General features: G+C 41.8%; 1 protein-coding gene across 6 annotated transcripts in view; it reads right to left on the minus strand.

Annotated features, from left to right (window-relative positions):
• The window catches only part of TET1 (tet methylcytosine dioxygenase 1), a 117,834-nt gene that overhangs the window by 18,117 nt on the left and 80,505 nt on the right, over window positions 1-19,212 (minus strand). For all 6 annotated transcript variants that reach the window (XM_039324619.1, XM_039324616.1, XM_039324615.1 and 3 more), the window contains 2 exons: window positions 4,943-5,151; window positions 3,879-4,029 (listed from right to left, as the gene is read on the minus strand). In XM_039324619.1, the coding sequence (XP_039180553.1) occupies window positions 3,879-4,029; window positions 4,943-5,151 (360 nt within the window). The remainder of the gene's footprint in view (window positions 1-3,878; window positions 4,030-4,942; window positions 5,152-19,212) is intronic.

Consider the following 19,212-nt stretch of genomic DNA (forward strand, 5'->3'; position numbering starts at 1 on the left):
CTCAGAGGAGAAGAGACATAAGATTTGAAGATAAGCAACAGAGTTTCTTCAAAGATATTCTTTGAGTCTAAAAAATGTGGACACAGTAGATCAAACATCAAGCTCTTTCAAGAAAGGCAAAAAGAAAAAAACCCACAAAACAAACAATAATTCAGGAGTGTCCAACCATGGCAACTTTAAGACTTGTGGACTTCAACTCCCAGAATATTACCCAGTCAGCATAGCTAGCTAGGAAATTCTGGGAGTTGAAATACACAAGCCTTAAAGTTGCCAAGATTGGACACCTCTGCAATAAATGCTTTAAATGTAAAGTTAAGTTGAGGTTCTGCTTAACAACAGAACAGCATGTAAGGTTGCCCATTTTGTACTTGTTAAAGCCAACGTATCAGTTTAGCAGACCAATATAGTAGCCTTAGAAAGTATGAGATTCAGACAATACACACAGGTGCCCGGGTAGCTGACATGGCTAATCTCACTAGTCTAAGTAGAATTGGACCTGGCTAGTATTTGGATGCGAGAATGTCAAGAAGTCCGTGAGCTGTAAAATTGATTGGGAAATTAAAAACACAAATTAAAAGAAGGACAAACTGTTCCTCTACTATTACCAAGACAACTCTAGAAATGCATCCATAAAGTCAACCACAGAAGTGAATGACTCAACAAGACTTTTACATTATAAATATTTAGGTTTGGAAAACAATCCATTATTTAAAAACAGAGTATATCCATTAATACTATAATAAATAACATTCTTCTAAAATCCATTCAGACACCAAGCAGCTACCATATAAAAATAATAATAATTGTGAGGCAATAAAAAAAATGATGGGAAAAAAAATCAAAGGTGGATTTTCTCCTTAACTTATGCAGAGTGCTCAAAGTAGTCCTATTTCCCAAGCTGATATAACTTACTATAAGTTTTGGCTATAACCCTTGAACAACTCACACATACATATGTTTCATTAGATGGTTGCGCTTTTACTATAAAAAACAAATGAACAAAAATACCCGACAGCTTAGGATCTCTCATCCACATCCTGTGCTGTGAATAAATATGCGTTGTTGAATCATACCACCCATAATCTGCAGTTTATAGAATGATTTGTTTCATTCATTCCATAAAATATCTCACCACAATCCTATAAGATGCTCTAAACCTGGCATGCTATACGCAAGCCAAGGTCAAAGCTAATTCACTTGTTGTGCTAGAAAAACAGAACAAGTCATAATTAACCAGAACAGAAATGAAAGGGTAGCTTTAAATATACATTGCTTACTGGTGTACACCGCTTAGAGAGTGCTTGCACTTAAAGCAGTATATAAGTCTCATAAATAAAATAAAATAAAATAAATTCTTCTTTGTGCACCAGGAAGAGGGCAAAGCAACTGCTTCTTATATCTCATTGTTGAACACTATTGAGCAAAATAAGTAAATCACAATAGCACAAACCCATATAAGTTTGTTACCTGTCCAAAAATTCTTCTGGACTACTTTCTAGACAACAGATTTTTTTCTAGTTTTATCTCTATACTACAAGCTATTCTTACCTAAAGAGCATAATTTTATACTTCTTTACATTTAACCTCATCTCACTCCGTCCAGTGGTTCAAATGATCCATATCTGTCTTTACTTTCAATCTATCTTCTTCTGCATTTGCATTGCTATACCTCCTAGCTTTAAGTCATCTGCAAAATGATCAATATTTAATATTTAGCTAAAGCAGAAGATTCTAATAAAAACAATGACAAAAAGCACTTTCATTTGTTTGTTCTATGAACTTTTCAGCCACCCCAAATAATTGTACAACCGAGTGCCTGCTTCAGGAGTAGGTACTATGCTAGAAGTTAGCAAACCTGTGTACATGCACACTTGTGAAATATTTCCTATTTTTAAAATAAGGGAACATTTTATAAAATGGATTGCATGTATATGTTAGTCACTGTGAACATGCGCATTTAGTCTTAATAGGAAAATAAAAACATACTCTAAATCGATTCAGCTTACTGTACCTGCTCAGACGTGTCCGTTTTTTGGACAGATATGCAACAGGTGAGGTTAGGGAAAATTACATGAGCAGTTTTATAGAGAAATTATAGTCTATCACAATGATGGCGAACCTTTTAGAGACTGAGTGCCCAAACTGCTACCCAAAATCTACTTATGCATGGTCGAGTGCCAGGTGGGTGTGGCCCATTGGCTGGGTGTGGCCAATTGGGTAGGCATGGCCAATTGGGTGGGAATGGCTACAGTGGTAACAGCAGACTGGGTGGGACTAAAAAGTTCAATCAATCAATTCCAACTTTGCAAGATCTTTTTTTTTTCCGCGAGAAGTTGAAATTGACTGATTGAACCTTTTTTTTTTTTTGCACACGGCGGCGAAGGCCTAAAGCAAAAAGGTTTTATAAAACCCAGCTGAAGGCCAAGGCCTGAGGCAACAGTGCGCGTGCCCACAGAGAGGGCTCTGAGTGCCGCCTCTGGCACCCGTGCCACTACTGGTCTATCATATGTACTTCTATAACTATCAGGTTTGGTACAGCAACCAAACAGACAGGTACAGACTCCAACGGATAGTTAAGGTTGCAGAAAGAACAATTGCAACCAGCCTGCTTTCCATAAAAGACCTTTATATTGCACAGGTCAGAAGGAGGGCTGAGAAAATATCTGCGGACTCTTCACATCCTGAACATAAACTGTTTCAACTTCTTTCCTTGGGCATTGCAGGGCAAAACAACTAGAAACAGGGACAGTTTTTTCCCTCGGCCCATCACTCTCCTTGTTGTGATTCCTCGTCAGCCAATGGACCCGGCAGCTGAGTCTGGGAATCAGAGGAGGAGGAGGAGGAGGGGCCTGGAGTGACGTCAGAGGAAGGCTCTGATGAGCTCCAAGATTTACAGTCTGACGAGGAGCCTGGCCCCTCTACTCACACTCAGGCTGAGACACAGCTGTGCTAGGAAGCTGAGCTGGACAATGATGATTCACAGCTGCAAGATATCCGGGATGCTCGGGATGCTCGTGATGCTCGTAAACGCCGTAGGACAGAGGAATGCAATGGGGAGGCTCCAAAGGCAAAGGAATTAGAAAGCCACACCTTGGCTGCATAATAAAAGAGAAGGTGTGAGAAGTGCTATTTGCTGAAGGCAACCTCTCACACCTTTTGTGTTAAGGAATCAAGTTTCAGTGAACTGTGTTTTGTTTGCCTTTGGACATTTACTCAGGTCTGTAAATAATAAAAGGGGATTAGTTTTTTCTCCTGCAGTTCCAGCCTGCTTATTGGAAGAGGGGTTTCTCCTTGTGAGCTTAACAAGGACTCATCTAGGCTGGGACAGAACATTCCTGAACAACTAATTCTCACATTGCTGTCTAAAGTCAGTATGTATTTACCCAAGAAGTATGGCTTTAGCATTATTATTTAGACTTCTTATCCTTCGTACTCCCCCCTTACTGATATTCTTACTGGTATTTTTATTATGATTATCATTATTCTGTTGCTTTGCGTGTACACTGAGAGCTTCTGCACTGGAGACATTCCTTTTGTGTCTAATCACACTTGGCCAAATAAAGTATTCAATTCAATGCATGCAAATTGGTAAATTATGGTGGATGGCTATGAGTTATCAGAGGCATGAAAGCATAGCATTCTGGAGGTAACAGGAAGTGAGATTTTATGTGCTATAAGACAAGTCAGTACAAGTGATTTACTGTGTATGAACAGTTTACTCATAGTAACGCTTAGCTTGCACACCTAAGCCACATAGAAAGGATGTAATCTAATGTGATTCCACTAATTCTAAACAACTTTAAACATTTATGATACCTGTGCATTTAAACTGTAGCATTAAAAATTGTATTATGGAAGAAGAAAAGGAGAATACTTACTTGGGTGTGATCATCTGTGAGAAGTCTAAATTTTCTGGGGATTTTGCTTCTGGCAAACTTACAGCCATTGTAATACATGCTCCAAGAACAGCCAAATGAAAAGGATGCTCCACATGTCTCTGGATCGAGACCTTGACAGGCACAAGTACGACTAGAAAAATTAACCAAAAGGTAGGTAGGCAGTCAGCTAGTTGGGCAAGATTCTCACCTTTGGGGCAATTTGATGCCCCAAATCTCTGTCAGCCCTACACACACATTGAAAGCTACAATATAACCTATATTATTCTAAATGGAATAGACTAGAGCACGAGTGTCAAACTCGCTACATCATGTGACGTGTTGCGACGTATCATGATTTTTTTCACATTGCCAGAGCTGGGGTGGGCACAGCCTCCGTGTGAGGCAATCAGCCCACAAGCCGGCAGTGGACTGGACTGGAGCAAGACAAGCATGTAGTCACTGGCTGCTTCTGATTATGACCAATGTAAGAATCAATCAGATCTGATGAATCTCATGCTGTAGGACCAAAAATGTTTAATTTTTTTCTCTCCACCACAGAGAAGACAGTCATTAAACATGTAAGACTCTAGGGCAGGGGTAGGCAACCTTGGCTCTTTTATGACTCGTGGACTTCAACTCCCAGAATTCCTGAACTAGGCACACTGGCTGAGGAATTATGGGAGTTGAAGTCCACAAGTCATAAAAGGGCCAAGTTTGAAGACCCCTGCTTTAGTCTAGAAGATATCAAAAGCAAGATAGAAAGTTTTGGGTAACAACAGAGCACATTCTTAAAAAATGGAAGAAAAATTCTATTTTCATACAATCTGATTTTGCCAGGATAAAAAAAATGAAAAATGAGAAAGTTCATTTTGGTCCTCTAAACACATCATACTCAGAATGCTATCTGCCCTCTACTAAAAAATTAGAAATTGTTGTATGTATCTTTTTCAAGTGTAACATCCATCCTGCAGAAGACTGTTAATCAAGTCACATTACTAATATCTCATACATCCTTTATATTTTAAAATACTCTCCTACTTCAAAATATTTTAAAGCGTACTTACTCTTCATTTAATGCACATCTACGGCTAGTTGGGCAGCCATATTTTCTGAGGCTCTGCGTCAGTTCCTTGTACAACGTGTCAGCAAGAAGGTGAGGAATCCCTTCCCAGGCCAAAATAAGTATCACAATCACAGCAGTTTGGCAGTGATGTCCTGCACGCTGACGAACTAAGCAGAGCAGTTTTTCTTCATCACTACTTCTCCGTATCACCTGGAAGACAAAAGAATGGTTTGCAGCTTAATCGTGGAACATCCCGGAATGGAGAGCTGGCTATTATCTTCTAGAGCAGGGGTAGGCAACCTTGGCTCTTTTCAACTTCAACTCCCAGAATTCTTCAGCCAGCATGGCTCAGCTTGGAAACCTCTCCTTTTCCCCCCAGCACGGCTGGCTCAGAAATTCTGGGAGTTGAAGTCCACAAGTCATGAAAGAGCCAAAGTTGCCTACCCCTGCTCTAGAGCTATTGGCTCTCTAGAAAGAGCTGTGATACAAGGATCAACAAGTTCAAAATAGAAGATGTGAGCACCAAGTCCCACAGTGCACATTAAAAAGCAGGACTTTTATCAAATTGTCACACTTGCTACTTTTATATTGTTGACACCCACCTCCTCCACCCCAAGTTACTAGATTTATTTTGCAGATAATATTGCTGTAATTGTCTATCGCAAGTTTTTTTTCCTTCCTCTTATGGATTTCACCCTGGTTAGTTAATCAGAAGACATTATAGCTTGAAAGCCCTTAAAGACAGTTCTTATTTCTGAAATATGGTTTTTCCTAAAATAAGGTCAAAACACACCAAGAAACAGAAAACCACAATGTAACCTATGGACTTAACAAACCTCTTTTTACTGTAGACAACATTTTGGTTTAGTAAATGTATCTGATAATTTTTTTATCCTGAAGTATTGATTCAATTCCTTTTGTATACTGCAGCGTCTACTTGCTTATTAGAGAATAAATGTTAAAACTTAGAAACAGACATATTTTAAAAAAGATGTGACCCTGGAGAAAGGCCACTTCATCTACGTACATTTCATTTGCCTTTGAGAAAATCATATTACCATTCAACCATTTGCCAAATGCTGCCCATTAAACCAAGTCAGTAACAAAAGATTTGCAATTAAACCAGACATGCCTGGGAGGATAAATCACATTTTAAGACAAAGGTCACGAAGTATTCAGTGCTGCTGGATTACAATGAAAATGGCTGGAATCATCAGAAATGCAATGAATCAAAATGAGACTTGCCTAAAGGGACGGCAATTTCTTCAGACAGTTTTTCACACAGACCGTCTTTAGCGAGCATGTGCAAAATTGGGGCAGCTTTTTCATTTGGCATCTCTTCGGCAGCCTGATACTTCTGCATGTTACAATAGCTATGGATGCCTCAACAAAAGGGGAGGGGGGCATCTCTGGGTTCAATAGCTCTCAGCACTGAAAAAAGTGACTTACGACTGTTTTTCACACGTATGACCATTGTAGCATCCCCGTGGTCATGTGATCAAAACTCAAGACACTTGGCAACTGACTCATATTTATGACGGTTGTGGTGTCCTGGGGTTCACGTGATCCCTTTTTGCCACTTTGTGACAAGCAAGGTCAATGGGGAAGCCAGATTCACTTAACAACTGTGTGGCTGACTTAACAACTGCGGTGATTCACTTAACAATTGTGGTAGGAAGAGTAATAAAATGGGGCAAAACTCACTTAGCAACTACTTAGCAACTGAAATTTTAGGCTCAACTGTGGTCGTTAAGTCAAGGACTACCTATATTTCCCCATAATATTGTTTCAAAAGTGCCTAACTACATTTTCCATGCCTGTCTGTTACAACAGATGTCTAGAATGGATATTATTACAGGTATCTTTGACTTATGACCACAACTGAGCCCGTTTTTTTTATCTTGTTAAGTGAGACATTGAGTGAGTTTTGCCCCATTTTATGACCTTTCTCATCACAGTTATTAAGTGAATCACTGCAGTTGATAAGGAATCTGGCTTCCCCATCGACTTTGGTGGTCAGAAGGTCGCAAAAGGGAAACCGCGTGACCAATGGGCACGGCAACCGTCGTAAATACGAGTCAGCTGCCAGGTGTCTGAATTCTGATCACATGACCCTGGGGATGCTGCAAAGGTTATAATGGTGAAAAACGGCATAAGTCACTTTTTCCAGTGCCATTGTAACTTTGAACGGTCACTAAGTGAATTGTTGTAAGTCGAGGACTACCTGTCTTACTAAATGATGGAAAATGTTAAGTTATCATTTTTCTTAACATTGTGAATGAACTTCTTTATGAACCATTGGTTTTCCTAATACCCTAATAAAGGAAGAAATTACAGACGTTGTGGGCGCTCCAATCACTGGAGGTTTTTAAGAAGAGACTGGACAGCCACTTTTCTGGAATGGTGCAGGATCGCCTGCTTGAGCAGGGGCTGGACTACAAGACCTCCAAGGGTCCCTTCCAGCTCTATTCTGATTCTGATTCAAATTGGGGAATCAATTTTGGTTTGTTCTTCTCATCTTTAACATTATGAGCAAAGAACTTTACAAGGAAGGATATGAAATAATAAGTCTCAGTGGATCCCTATAGATAAGGTGACCAACCGTCCTCCTTTTGGGAGGACAGTCCTCCTTTTGTGAGTTCTGTCCTCCCTCAAAAATGTCCTCCTAAATGTCCTCTTTTTCTATATTTGAAGACTTATCTGCAGGGCTTTTTTTCCCCTCATAGAACACTCAGAAGGCGTTCTGGGACCTTTTTTTGATGGTTTTTTTTCAACTTTTGCCTGAGCTGTTCCCCTTATTAGCTTTCGAAAGCCAATAGGAATTGCTGCTGAGCGTGCCAAAACACCCAGGCGGCAAACTTTGCACGTGCAAGTTGCAGGAACTTTGCATCCCTCACTGCTACCCAACTACACTATCTCCTACTTAGTTCTGCAGATAGCTGGAGGAGACTGGAGCGGTAAGTTTCTCTTGATCTTCCCTGTTCGGTTCTACACAGGGATGCACAGGGTAGGCGGTGGTGCTGGGGGGGGGCGGCTGGGGGGGGACTGCAGGGGCGGAGCTGGCATGGCTGGTGCTTTGCGAGCCACGGGGCCGGCTCTATGGGGATGCACAAGGTGGGCAGTGGTGCTGGGGGGCGGCTGGGGGTGCAGCTGCAGGGCCGGAGCTGGGGCAGCTGGTGCTTTGCCTTTGCGAGCTGTGGGGCTGGCTCTACGGGAATGCGAGGGTGGGCGGTGGTGCTGGGGGGCGGCTGGGGGGGCTGCAGGGCTGGAACCGGCGCAGCTGGTGCTTTGCCTTTGCGAGCCGTGGGGCTGGCTCTACGGGGATGCGCAGGATGGGCGGTGGTGCTGGGGGGGCTGCTGCAGGGCCAGAGCTGGCTCAGCTGGTGCTTTGCGAGCCGCGGGGCCAGCTCTCCATGGCAGGGCAGCGGTGCTGCTGGGGCGGCTGTGGGCGGGGGCGCGGCGGGCAGTTGACCTTCCATGGGCCGCGCCAGCTGGTGGTCTACGCAGTGCTGACCTGCGCTGCCACCACCTCACCCTGCGCACCTACGTGTCTGTCCTGGAGCACCTGGCTCACAACACCTGCCTCCGCCGCCCACCCCCGCGCAGTCCAGCCATGTAGATTTTTGGACAAGTGAGAAATCAAGATTGAATGTTGATACTGTAGCTGCAGCACTTGCCGTAACATTCAATATGAAGGATATTTCTTGTTCAGATATTTCCAATATATTGTTAGAAGATGATACATTGACAAAAAATATTCATTCAATGGAAAAGTACTCATTTAAATAATAGGCATGTAAGCATAATTACAATTTAAAATGTTATTGTTACAAATGTTTTTTATTATGCATTTATCATATTATAATGTATTCTGTATTATTGCTGCAATAAATACAATGTTTCTTTTATTTACGATATTTTTTTCTTCAATTTATTCGTGTCCTCCTTTTTGTTGTAAAAAAGTTGGTCACCTTACTATAGAGCAGGGGTGTTCAAACTTGGCAACTTTTAAGACTTGTGGAGTGGCTGAGGAATTCTGGGAGTTGAAGTCCACAAGTCTTAAAGTTGCCAAGTTTGAAGACCCCTGCTATAGAGCACCACTAATCATGCCCTAGATCTAAGAGTACAGCACTCACCGGCACACTTCTATCCCAAAGCTGAATACAACATACTCCTTTTGGAACAAAAAGCAATTGCTGCCTTATCATCATTATATTTTCCAAACTTCTTGTTTGGAAAATAATTATGTAGGCAGGGCAGCAGTAGGGTGTTTATTCCTAACTCATTCCTTGGGGAGGAAGGCTTATTATTTAATATTATCATTTAAAAGTAGAAATACAGATTAGATTATGGTAGGCTAATGTACTGCAGGATTTTTTCCTAACTGTAATTCTCACATACTCTTGCCCCACTGTAGCTGATGGAAATTAAAGTCCAATATGACTAGAGAGCATCGAATAGTTAAACTCCGGGTCAGGTTACTTAAAAAAAAAAATCATTCTTAGTCCATCTTTTCATTCACAGTACTCAAGAGGCCACATGAAATTCACAGAGAGCCTCCCTTGTAATCAACACCAATCCTGATCTGCTTTTCTTCACTTTCCCTGACATTTCACTCTTTTATCACACAAGGAGCTACATGGCATGAATAGAATACATTTAATGCCTTACCACAAGCTTAGATAACCATGAGGTTTGAATACATACTATCAGTACACACTCAATTACTGTCCTTGTTATAAAAAATGTTTTTAATATACAACCAGAAATAAAAGACTAAACTAACCTCTATCACATATTTATATCTTCCAGTATTATGGTCTTTTTCCTGTTCAGCTATGTTAATATTGCATCATCATACTCATTCAATGATACTGTATGTCGTAGTCAACACACAACCCCTTTTACCACTGTGAAGAGGATCAGAGATGAAAGTCACGAGCCGATTCAGATGTGTGCGTGGCATAGTCTTTACTACAATCTATCTGAGATGAGTAGGGATAAGGAGGAAAAAGGAATTACATATTTGTATGTGTCAGAAATTCTGAGGTATTTGCTGGCCTACAAAATGTTTCACAGAGACAGACCTACTTTGTTTCTAATGGGATCCCACAGGTACATCTGGAGCCTGAACTGACACAATCCATGAATGAAGAACAATGTGCTATTTATGTGTACCTCACTTGACCTTCTTTGGTTACCACATTCCTGCTCAGTTGCATGCTCTGATATATTATATAGGATTAGCCTTTGGCCCAAATTTATCTTGAGGATAATGGCATTTGCATCATTCCTCTACCCTAAATTTCTTCAATTTGAAATGAAAAGAGAGAAGATGGTATTAAAAAATCTTCCCAAGTTCAGATATTTTTGCACTGTGCTGCTGATTTGATGATGACATTTGATCAACAGTGATTATTCCAGAATATTTTTATAATGCTGTATAATCATGTAAGATGTGCATATTTAATTCCTTCATTTATAGGTAAAATTCTACTGAAAATAAATGTTTCCAATTATGCAAAAGAATGTAGTCTAATCTCTAAAATGTTTTTTTTTGAAAGTTAGTGTCATGGGCGACCGTATTTCCTAGAGCAGTGTTTCTCAACCTTGACAATTTTAAGGCATGTGGACTTCAACTCCCAGAATTCCACAGCTAGCAATGCTGGCTGTTGAATTCTGGGAGTTGAAGTCCACATGCTTTAAAATTGTCAAGGTTGAGAAACACTGTCCTAGAGCAACTCAATTGCTTGGATTCTACTTACTTGAAATATTTCTCTTAGATTGGTGAAGCAATTGTCTCAACCCTTGACAGGATCTCTGGAATAAGGAACAAGTTCTCTGTGAATAAAGATTACTTGAGGTAGAGCAGTGTTTCCCAAACTTGACAATTTTAAGGCATGTGGACTTCAACTCCCAGAATTCCACAGCCAGCGTTGCTGGCTGTGGAATTCTGGGAGTTGAAGTCCTCATGCCTTAAAATTGTCAAGTTTGGGAAACACTGAGGTAGAGTGTCCCTTCAAAATTAGCCAAACTAACTAGTATGCATGTTTTTGGATTAATACACTTAAAAATGCAGAAATGACCTTGCACTATGGTAGTAATTAAAGCTCAGGAATTAAATGAAAAATTAATTTCTTTTTAAATTTGATTAAATTAGAGCAACACAACAGAATGAAGACTTAGGTGATCACAATTGCCAGCCCAGATACAAGGCCAACCTGAGCTAAAATTGCAGAAATTTGCAACACAATGCAATGTGGAAGGAACCACAAATGAAACCAGTAAAGCCTGCTCTGCAAAGCATCAAGAATAAACCAAAGATGCAAATCAAACACCATAAGCTATAAGCTTGTTCCAGCTGAAGTATGTAACTGGAGCAACCTATTTAGATGCTGAAATGCTGCTAGAAATTATATCTAACCTGCTTTTCTTCAATTAACAAAGAAAAATACAACAACAAATGTAACTTTTCTGTATTTCTGGCTCAGCCACCACTGCACTCAACACCGGATGCTGATACAAATAATGTGAAGGGAATTCTCTTCTGCGTGGTTCTCACTGTGCAAATCTGTATCTTTCTGTGCATGGCCTATCCCAGTGATGGCGAACCTTTTAGAGACCGAGTGCCCAAAACCCATCTTGCCCCTGCCCCGCCCCCACGGCCACTCACCACCTCCATGGCCCGCCACAGATCTCCGTGGCGGCCCAGCAGCATCATGGCAGCCACACCCTCTGTCCGCACCCCACAGCATCATCTGTATGCGATGGGGCACAAGGGTGGAGTCTTGTCCCTGCTGCTCGGCTGCCATGTCCTTGGCTGCGCTGCTCTGCGCAGGCTCTGCCCGGGGCGACTCTCCTCCGGGGTGGTGGTGAAGGGGCCATGGGGGGGTGGCAAGGCTGGGGTGATGGCGTGTGTGCCCACAGACAGGGCTCTGAGTGCCGCCTCTGGCACCTGTGCCATAGGTTCACCACCACTGGCCTATCCTAACCTTCCTCCGCTAAACAATAGTACACACTCTCTGGATCACCCCATTCAATTCAATTGACCAGCAATTGATAGAATATTTGTAGCTCAGGGCTGAAATGAGGGGCCCTTGGTGCTCCTGAGTTTGGTGGTTTTCTTGCAGACCTTTCATGATCATGCTAGGTCAGTGGTTCTCAACCTTTCTAATGCCGTGACCCCATAATACAGTTCCCCATGTTGTGGTGACCCCCAAGTGGGTGTGGCCACCAATAAGAGGGAGTAGGACAGCTAGGGAAAAGGGAAAAAATGGCGGACAGCGTGGTTTGGCGACCCCCGTGAAATGGTCGTTCGACCCCAAATGGGGTCCCGACCCACAGGTTGAGAACCACTGTGCTAGGTAATACCACCAGCTCAGATGATGATTAGAAATTGCCAAGCAATAAGTTCTAAATGTGTAAGATCCGTTTTTTTTCTCCTTCCCTTTGCTTGTTATATGGAGATGTGTGTGAATGTAGAGATGCCTCCTGGTAGTCAGTTAACGCAAAGCATTATAGAGGATATATACATTGTATAAAAATAATTTGCCCCTCTTTATGAGGAGGGGATCATGTCAAACCTAAACATGAGAGCATGGCACAATCTAAATCTATACCGTGATCTCCCTGCTCTTAGAGCTTGAAGGAGGGTAGTCTATACAAGCCATTCTGATTGTTCTTTTAAAAGTGCACCCGAAAACCTATGATTTTCCCTGATGAATGCCCTTAGTAATAAGGCTAAAATAGCCCAAGCAGAGGGTATATGCAGAGTAGTCCAGGGAGAGAGTGATTAGCATCATCCAGTCCAAGTCTTACAGTCAGACATTGAAGGACACAGCTCTGATAGGATACTCTTATTCTAGAAAAGCTCCTGATAATGAAGAATCCAGCTATGATAAACCCTTTATACAGCAATATCAAGATCCAAATCCTATCACTTTTTCTTCAGCCCTTATATTCTCACAGACTGAGAAGCACTTGTTTCTCAAAAAGAAAATTCGTTAGCGTTTAGGCCAGTGATGGAGAACCTTTTAGAGACCGAGTGCCCAAACTGCAACCCAAAACCCACTTATGCATCGTCAGGTACCGGGTGGGTGTGGCCCATTGGCTGGGTGTGGCCCATTGGCTGGGTATGGCCCATTGGGTTGGCATGGCCCATTGGGTGGGCATGGCTGTGGTGGTAACGGCAGACTGGGTGGGACTAAAAAGTTCAATCAATCAATTCCAACTTTGCAAGATTTTTTTTCCCGCAAGAAGTTGAAATTGACTGACTGAACCTTTTTTTTTTTTTTTTGCACATGGCGGCGGAGGCCTAAAGCGAAAAGGTTTTATAAAACCCAGCTGAAGGCCTAGGACTGGGGCGACGGCGTGCATGCCCACAGAGAGGGCTCTGAGTGCCGCCTCTGGCACCCGTGCCATAGGTTCGCCACCACTGGTTTAGGCATTAAAAGGAACCTGGTCTCAAATTCCTTATTTCTACTGTTGTCTTCAAAGTATTGGGTAACTTCTTTGCTTTACATGCTAAAACATATGTCTGGTCTCAGTCTGGTTTCCTGGGGATCTCAAATATCTACCTTCTGGAGAATAATCTGATATCTATAGTAATTCCTAATATACTAAGCTTCATCCTTCAATGTCAGATGAATTTTTTTTGGAGAATGAAACATATAATCCAAATGAAGCAGTCCCAAATAATGCCCCTCAGTAGATTTAAGAATTGCAGCTTTGTCATTGCTCACTGATCCTACTGATTTCAATACCTAAATCAGGTAAATTAGCTCTTTTTTCCCCATGCCCCCCCCCCACATCTATAGCAGACATCTTTGTCTCAAAATCCCCAAAACATGGAACTCTCAATCTTCTATGCTAAATTTTCGTGGAATTGCTGGCTGGGGAGTTCTGAGCTGAAATCTTAAAACTGCCAGAAACCCTGGCCTTAACTGTATCTTGTAGCAATTCAGTGCATTTTAATTCTTGCGACCAAAAAATCTTTTAAGATCAGCTCTAGATTGCAGAAAGGAAAAGGTTGGAATTACATAAGCAACAAACCCTTGCATTTTCAAAGGCTTATTAAAGAAAGGTAGGTAACCTTTATTAAAGATTAATACATTATATTAAATTATATTATCTAACTCCGTGATACAGAACAGTGTTGTGTGATGTATCTCAAGTTCACTTTCACAAGACAAGGAAAATGAGATTTCACAATGTCAAATACAGTTCTCTGCCGCTTAACTTCCCTCTTTACCAGGAAGCTGTTAGATTCCGATGCAATGAATAAGCTGTGCATAATTAATATCTATATTTTCAGAGTAACAGCATAACTACTGACACTCCAGGCATCTGCTTTCAACCAATCTTTTTCTAGATTCACCAACACAAACGATATGTTACAAATTTCTCGTCACCATTTATTCTTGGGCCCGGCTTCAAGGGGTTCCTCAAGATTTACTATTTTCTTAAGGTTAAAAGATAGTTAACATCAATTTAGATGGAAGAAGGAGGGGCAGATAAGGAGGGAGACCCAGGCGACACAGTATTGAATAACTGGAGGCTGTATAAATATTTATAGAAGTATATATCGAGAAGGTTAGATAAACAGAAGTATTAATGTAAGAGAAAATTAATCTTATTGAATATAATACAGATAGGGAAATTTGGAGAGAGGAGTTGCTCGGACATTACCCCTGAATTGTATCTGAAGAGGGATGAGAGGGAAGAAAGGAGAGGAGAGAGAAAAGAGTAAAGGAGGGGAGAAGGAAGTAGGAAGGTTGGAGGAGAAGAGGAGAAGTGGGGAGAAAGGAGAGGAGAGTGGTGAAGGAAAGAGGAGAGGAAGAAGAGGGAAGTAGGGAAGAGAAGAAAGGGAGAAAGAAAGTAGAGAAGAAGGAATGTGGATACAGTGAAAGGGGAAATGGGCGAGCAACACCAAAAGTCATGTGTATGTATTTATTTCATTTTATTAAAAGTATCTTATATATGAATGTGAAAAGAATGTATGTTAACATCTGATAAATATCACGGTATATGTATGGGGGAGAGTTTGGAAAAAAAAATTAAAAAAAAAAAAGATTTACTATTTTCTCCACTCCTCGTGTTAACACCTACATGAAGCTGCTGGTGAGATAATCCATTGCATGGGTGAGGTATTAGCAGTCTTCTGATGGATATCTAGTTTTCCGTCTCTGCCCCTAGTGAACTAAGTCAGGGGACCCCAACCGCCGGTTCATGGACCGGCACCGGGCCACAGCATGCCAGAAACCAGGCCGTGCAAACAAGCGACAACCCCATCCGTGGGAGGCAGGCAGCACACAAAACCACACCCTCTCCGGTCCACTGAACTAAGTAATGCTGTCAATGTTCTATCTCGCAGTCTGGAGACTGTGGGCTTTGAAGGGGGAACCACCAGCTTCAGCTCAAACCTGACAAGACTGAATGGCTTCTAGGCATCTGGTTCCAGGGATTTACCATTGTTCTGGATGGGGTGGCATTGCCTCAAATGGACCTTGCACACAGGGGTCTTCCTAGACTCATGAATCCTGCTCAAAGAGCAGCTGCTGGTTGTGGCTAAGGAAGTCTTTGCACCGCTTCTTCTTGTGCATCAATTGCACCCTTTCCTGGATTGGGACACCTACTCATGCCCAGGTTTTCAGTTGAATGGATTACTCTGCCCAGGGCTGCCATTGAAGAGCATTCAGAAGTTGCAGCCGGTGCAAAACATAATGATATAACATATAGTATGGCTACAATGCAGTATTGCAGGCTAAGTCTGCCCTCAACCAGGAGTTCAATCCTCACCAGCTCAAGGTTGACTCAGCCTTCCATCCTTCCAAGGTCAGTAAAAGGAGGACCCAGATTTTGGGGGCCAATATGGTAACATTTGTAAACAGAGAGTGCTGCAAAGCACTATGGAGTGGTATATAAGTCTAAGTGCTATTGTTATTGCTATATAGTGCGAGTGCAGTGTAGTTATTTGCACTCCTAGAACTACACATATTACACCTTTACTCTTTGAGCTGCATTGGCCCAAGTGCAATTCAAGGTGGTGGTAATAACCTATAAAGTACTGAGACAGGACTGGAATATTGGAGGAACACTTTCTCCAAGGTTATTCTACCCATCCTATCAGATCTGGCACCGAGTCCTATCTACTAAGGAATGTCACCTTGACAGGACCTGGAAAGACTGCCTTTTCTGCTATGGCACCTGCCATTTGGAACATTAGTACCCCCCAAATTCAGACTGGCCCCTTCCTTTTTGACCTTTAGGAAGTGCCTGAAGACACGGTTGTGCCAGCATGATTGGGGAGGTCTAGTGGTAGTGGTGAGCTTTTTCAGTGGTTATACTGAATAGGATATATGGTTGCTGTTCAGCTGCTGATTGTGACTGTGTTTTGTGTTTTAATAGTGGTTTTAACACAGTTATGTATTTATTGATTTTATTCCCATATTTTTATTCCCCTTGCTGTTGTTTTTAATTAATTAAAATTATTGTGAGGTACTCAGAGTCACAAATGCAAGTTGGACTACTATACAAATTGAATGAATGAATGAATGAATGAATGAATGAATGAATGATCATAAAAGTCATAGCCAGGCTCATACAGGAAACTCAGGATGACTTAACATTCCCTCCTTCCTTTCCTTAATAGTTGTACTAAGCAGAATTTTTCCACTGACATTACCCCAGCCTGGGATAGAAACCAATGTTGTATAAAATTCCCCATATGTGTTAATGAACATGTTGGAACACTAAACAGAACCAAGTTTCTCAGGATATGTTCTGTTGCACAAACATACATAATAAAATCTTTGTGCCTACTCCATCACAGACGGCCATGATTTCAGAAGCAATGAAGCCACATGTTGGTATTCTTTCAAGACTAACCATGGAGCCCTTAATCTGAGAAATGAGGAGGGAGCGCACCCGAAGGGCCAACTTCTCAGTACAATAAAAACTGGCTGTTTTCCTGTATTAGGATTAAGTTCTTTCTTAAAACACATCTCTGTTTCATTTAAGATTCATTTAAGATCTAAAGCTAATTCCAACGATTCCCAAGCCAACCAAGAAAAGTTTCATCACAACTGTGATGATGATTTAAGAGCAAACAGTTCTATGCTGGCACAGCTAGCATCAGTTATCTAGGCAGGATAGAAGCCGTACAGTTCACGGAACAAGCCAACATTAACATACTCTAAATCATTCTCTCTGCAGAGCTGGCAATAAGAAACTCACAGGTAACTCTAAAACAGTGGTTCTCAACCTGTGGGTCGCGACCCCATTTGGGGTCGAACGACCATTTCACGGGGGTCGCCAAACAACGCAGTCCGCCATTTTTTTCCCCTTTTCCTTAGCTGTGCTACTCCCTTTTATTCTATTGGCTTTTGAAAGCCAATAGAATAGACTCTCTTGAATAGAGTCTAATTCTATTGGCTTTCAAAAGCCAATAGGAATTGTCCAGGCTGTCTCTGCCCTGCTGAGCCCGCCAAAAGTCCCATTCTGCAAACGGTGCTGGGAGTTGTCTGCAGTGAAGGCGAGCTGTCTGGAAGTTTCCACCCATCCCTGCTGAGCAACTACTAAAAATGTAAGTAAAAGAGGGCCAGGGGTGGAAGGTGGGAGGCCGGCGGGCGCAGGAAGGATTGCTGGCACGCGTGGGGCCCAGTGGGTGCCTTACCTCCCTTGGGCTGGGCCAGCTGGTGGCCCAGCCGGTGGTCGGCCTGCACCATCTCTGCCGCTTGCCAGCTACGCCTCGTCTGGCGCAGGGGGCGGCACCACGCATGCGTGGTGCTCCCAGGCAGGGAAAGTCCTTGACTTATGACCGGTTGGGTAGTCCTCGACTTACGACCGGTTGGGTAGTCCTCAACTTACAACCAGTTGGGGTCGCAGCATTAAAAAGGTTGAGACCCACTGCTCTAAAAGCAACGCAGAAGCTGTGCCTGTGTTTTACTGAAATATACACTTTTTAAAAACCAATCAAACCTATTTAAAAGTAAACTTTTCTTAAAGAATTGCCTTACACTCTTACTGAGAGCAATCGGCATTGTTTATTTCAAGGACAAATAGGGCACCACTATTTTTTCCAGCATTAAATTCCCAGCACAGTGTCCGGACTGCCATCCTTTCAGATGCCAGTCTGCCATGAACTACCGGGGGGGGGGAGAGCTGGGAGAAAGGGGGAAAGTGAAACTAAGCACCATGCCATCCCCAAGACGTTGGCTCACCACTCCGAGGCCACAGGCTGGGAAATGGAATGGTTCCTGATCCAGCCTGCCTTTGCAGAGACAGCCACCAAAACACCTCCTTCAAATGTCACTGGACAATTGGGAGATAAGGGAAGGGGAGAGAGGAATGAAAAGGGGAAAGTTAACTGGGAGACCTCCGTGTGCAAAACCTCAGTTCTGGCTTTGCTTTATTGTAACCCCTTGGCTTTTTTAGTACAAAAAATTCTTTTTGCTAGACATAGAATTGAGAGTATTTCTATCCTATAAGACCAAGCTGGAGTAGGCCTGACACACCATTCCAGCATAAATCAGGAAACTGTAACAATGTCATGGACTGCAGGCAATGTTTTCTAAGAATAAAACAGTATTGAGAATCCACCAGCGTATTAGATATCTGAATTGCAACCCATCGTTTTGCTGTATAATCTTCCCCATCAGCTGTAACAGCTACAAGAGATTGCTACTTCTATTACTATTCCCACTGACAGTTCATAACGACAGTTACAATCAGCTAACTTCACTGATCAATATATATATATATATATATATATATATATATATATATATATATATATATATATATATATATATATATTCATAATTCTCCTCTTACAAAAAAAGAACAGGGGAGGAAAAATAAATTAATTTATAAATATTTAGCCTTGCCCAATTTGGCATTAATCTATAATCAATTCAATGCGGGTACTCCTTATTTAGCAAGTGTCTCATAGAGGGACTATTCACAGTTACAACAGTGACAAACAAGTAACTTTGTTCCCTTCACAGATCGTACACTCTGAAGAGTATAAGCACAGCATGGTTCCATTTAGTGACCACTCCACTTAATGGCCAAGTTGCCAGTCCCAACCTCATTGTTAACTATATATGAGGGCTAACTATATATGAATAAAATAAATATTCTGCTGCACTCAATAGCCAGCTAAATGCTTTTAAAGGGCCAAAAGAAAACCATGAAAACCACAACATAATAGCTTACTCATATACATATGTTTGCCATCATTGCCGAATTACATTATTGTTAAAAATAATG

This window comes from Crotalus tigris, unplaced genomic scaffold (assembly GCF_016545835.1).
Source record: "Crotalus tigris isolate CLP2741 ecotype Arizona unplaced genomic scaffold, ASM1654583v1 scf7180000024304.1987388, whole genome shotgun sequence".
NCBI classification, from domain to species: domain Eukaryota; kingdom Metazoa; phylum Chordata; class Lepidosauria; order Squamata; family Viperidae; genus Crotalus; species Crotalus tigris.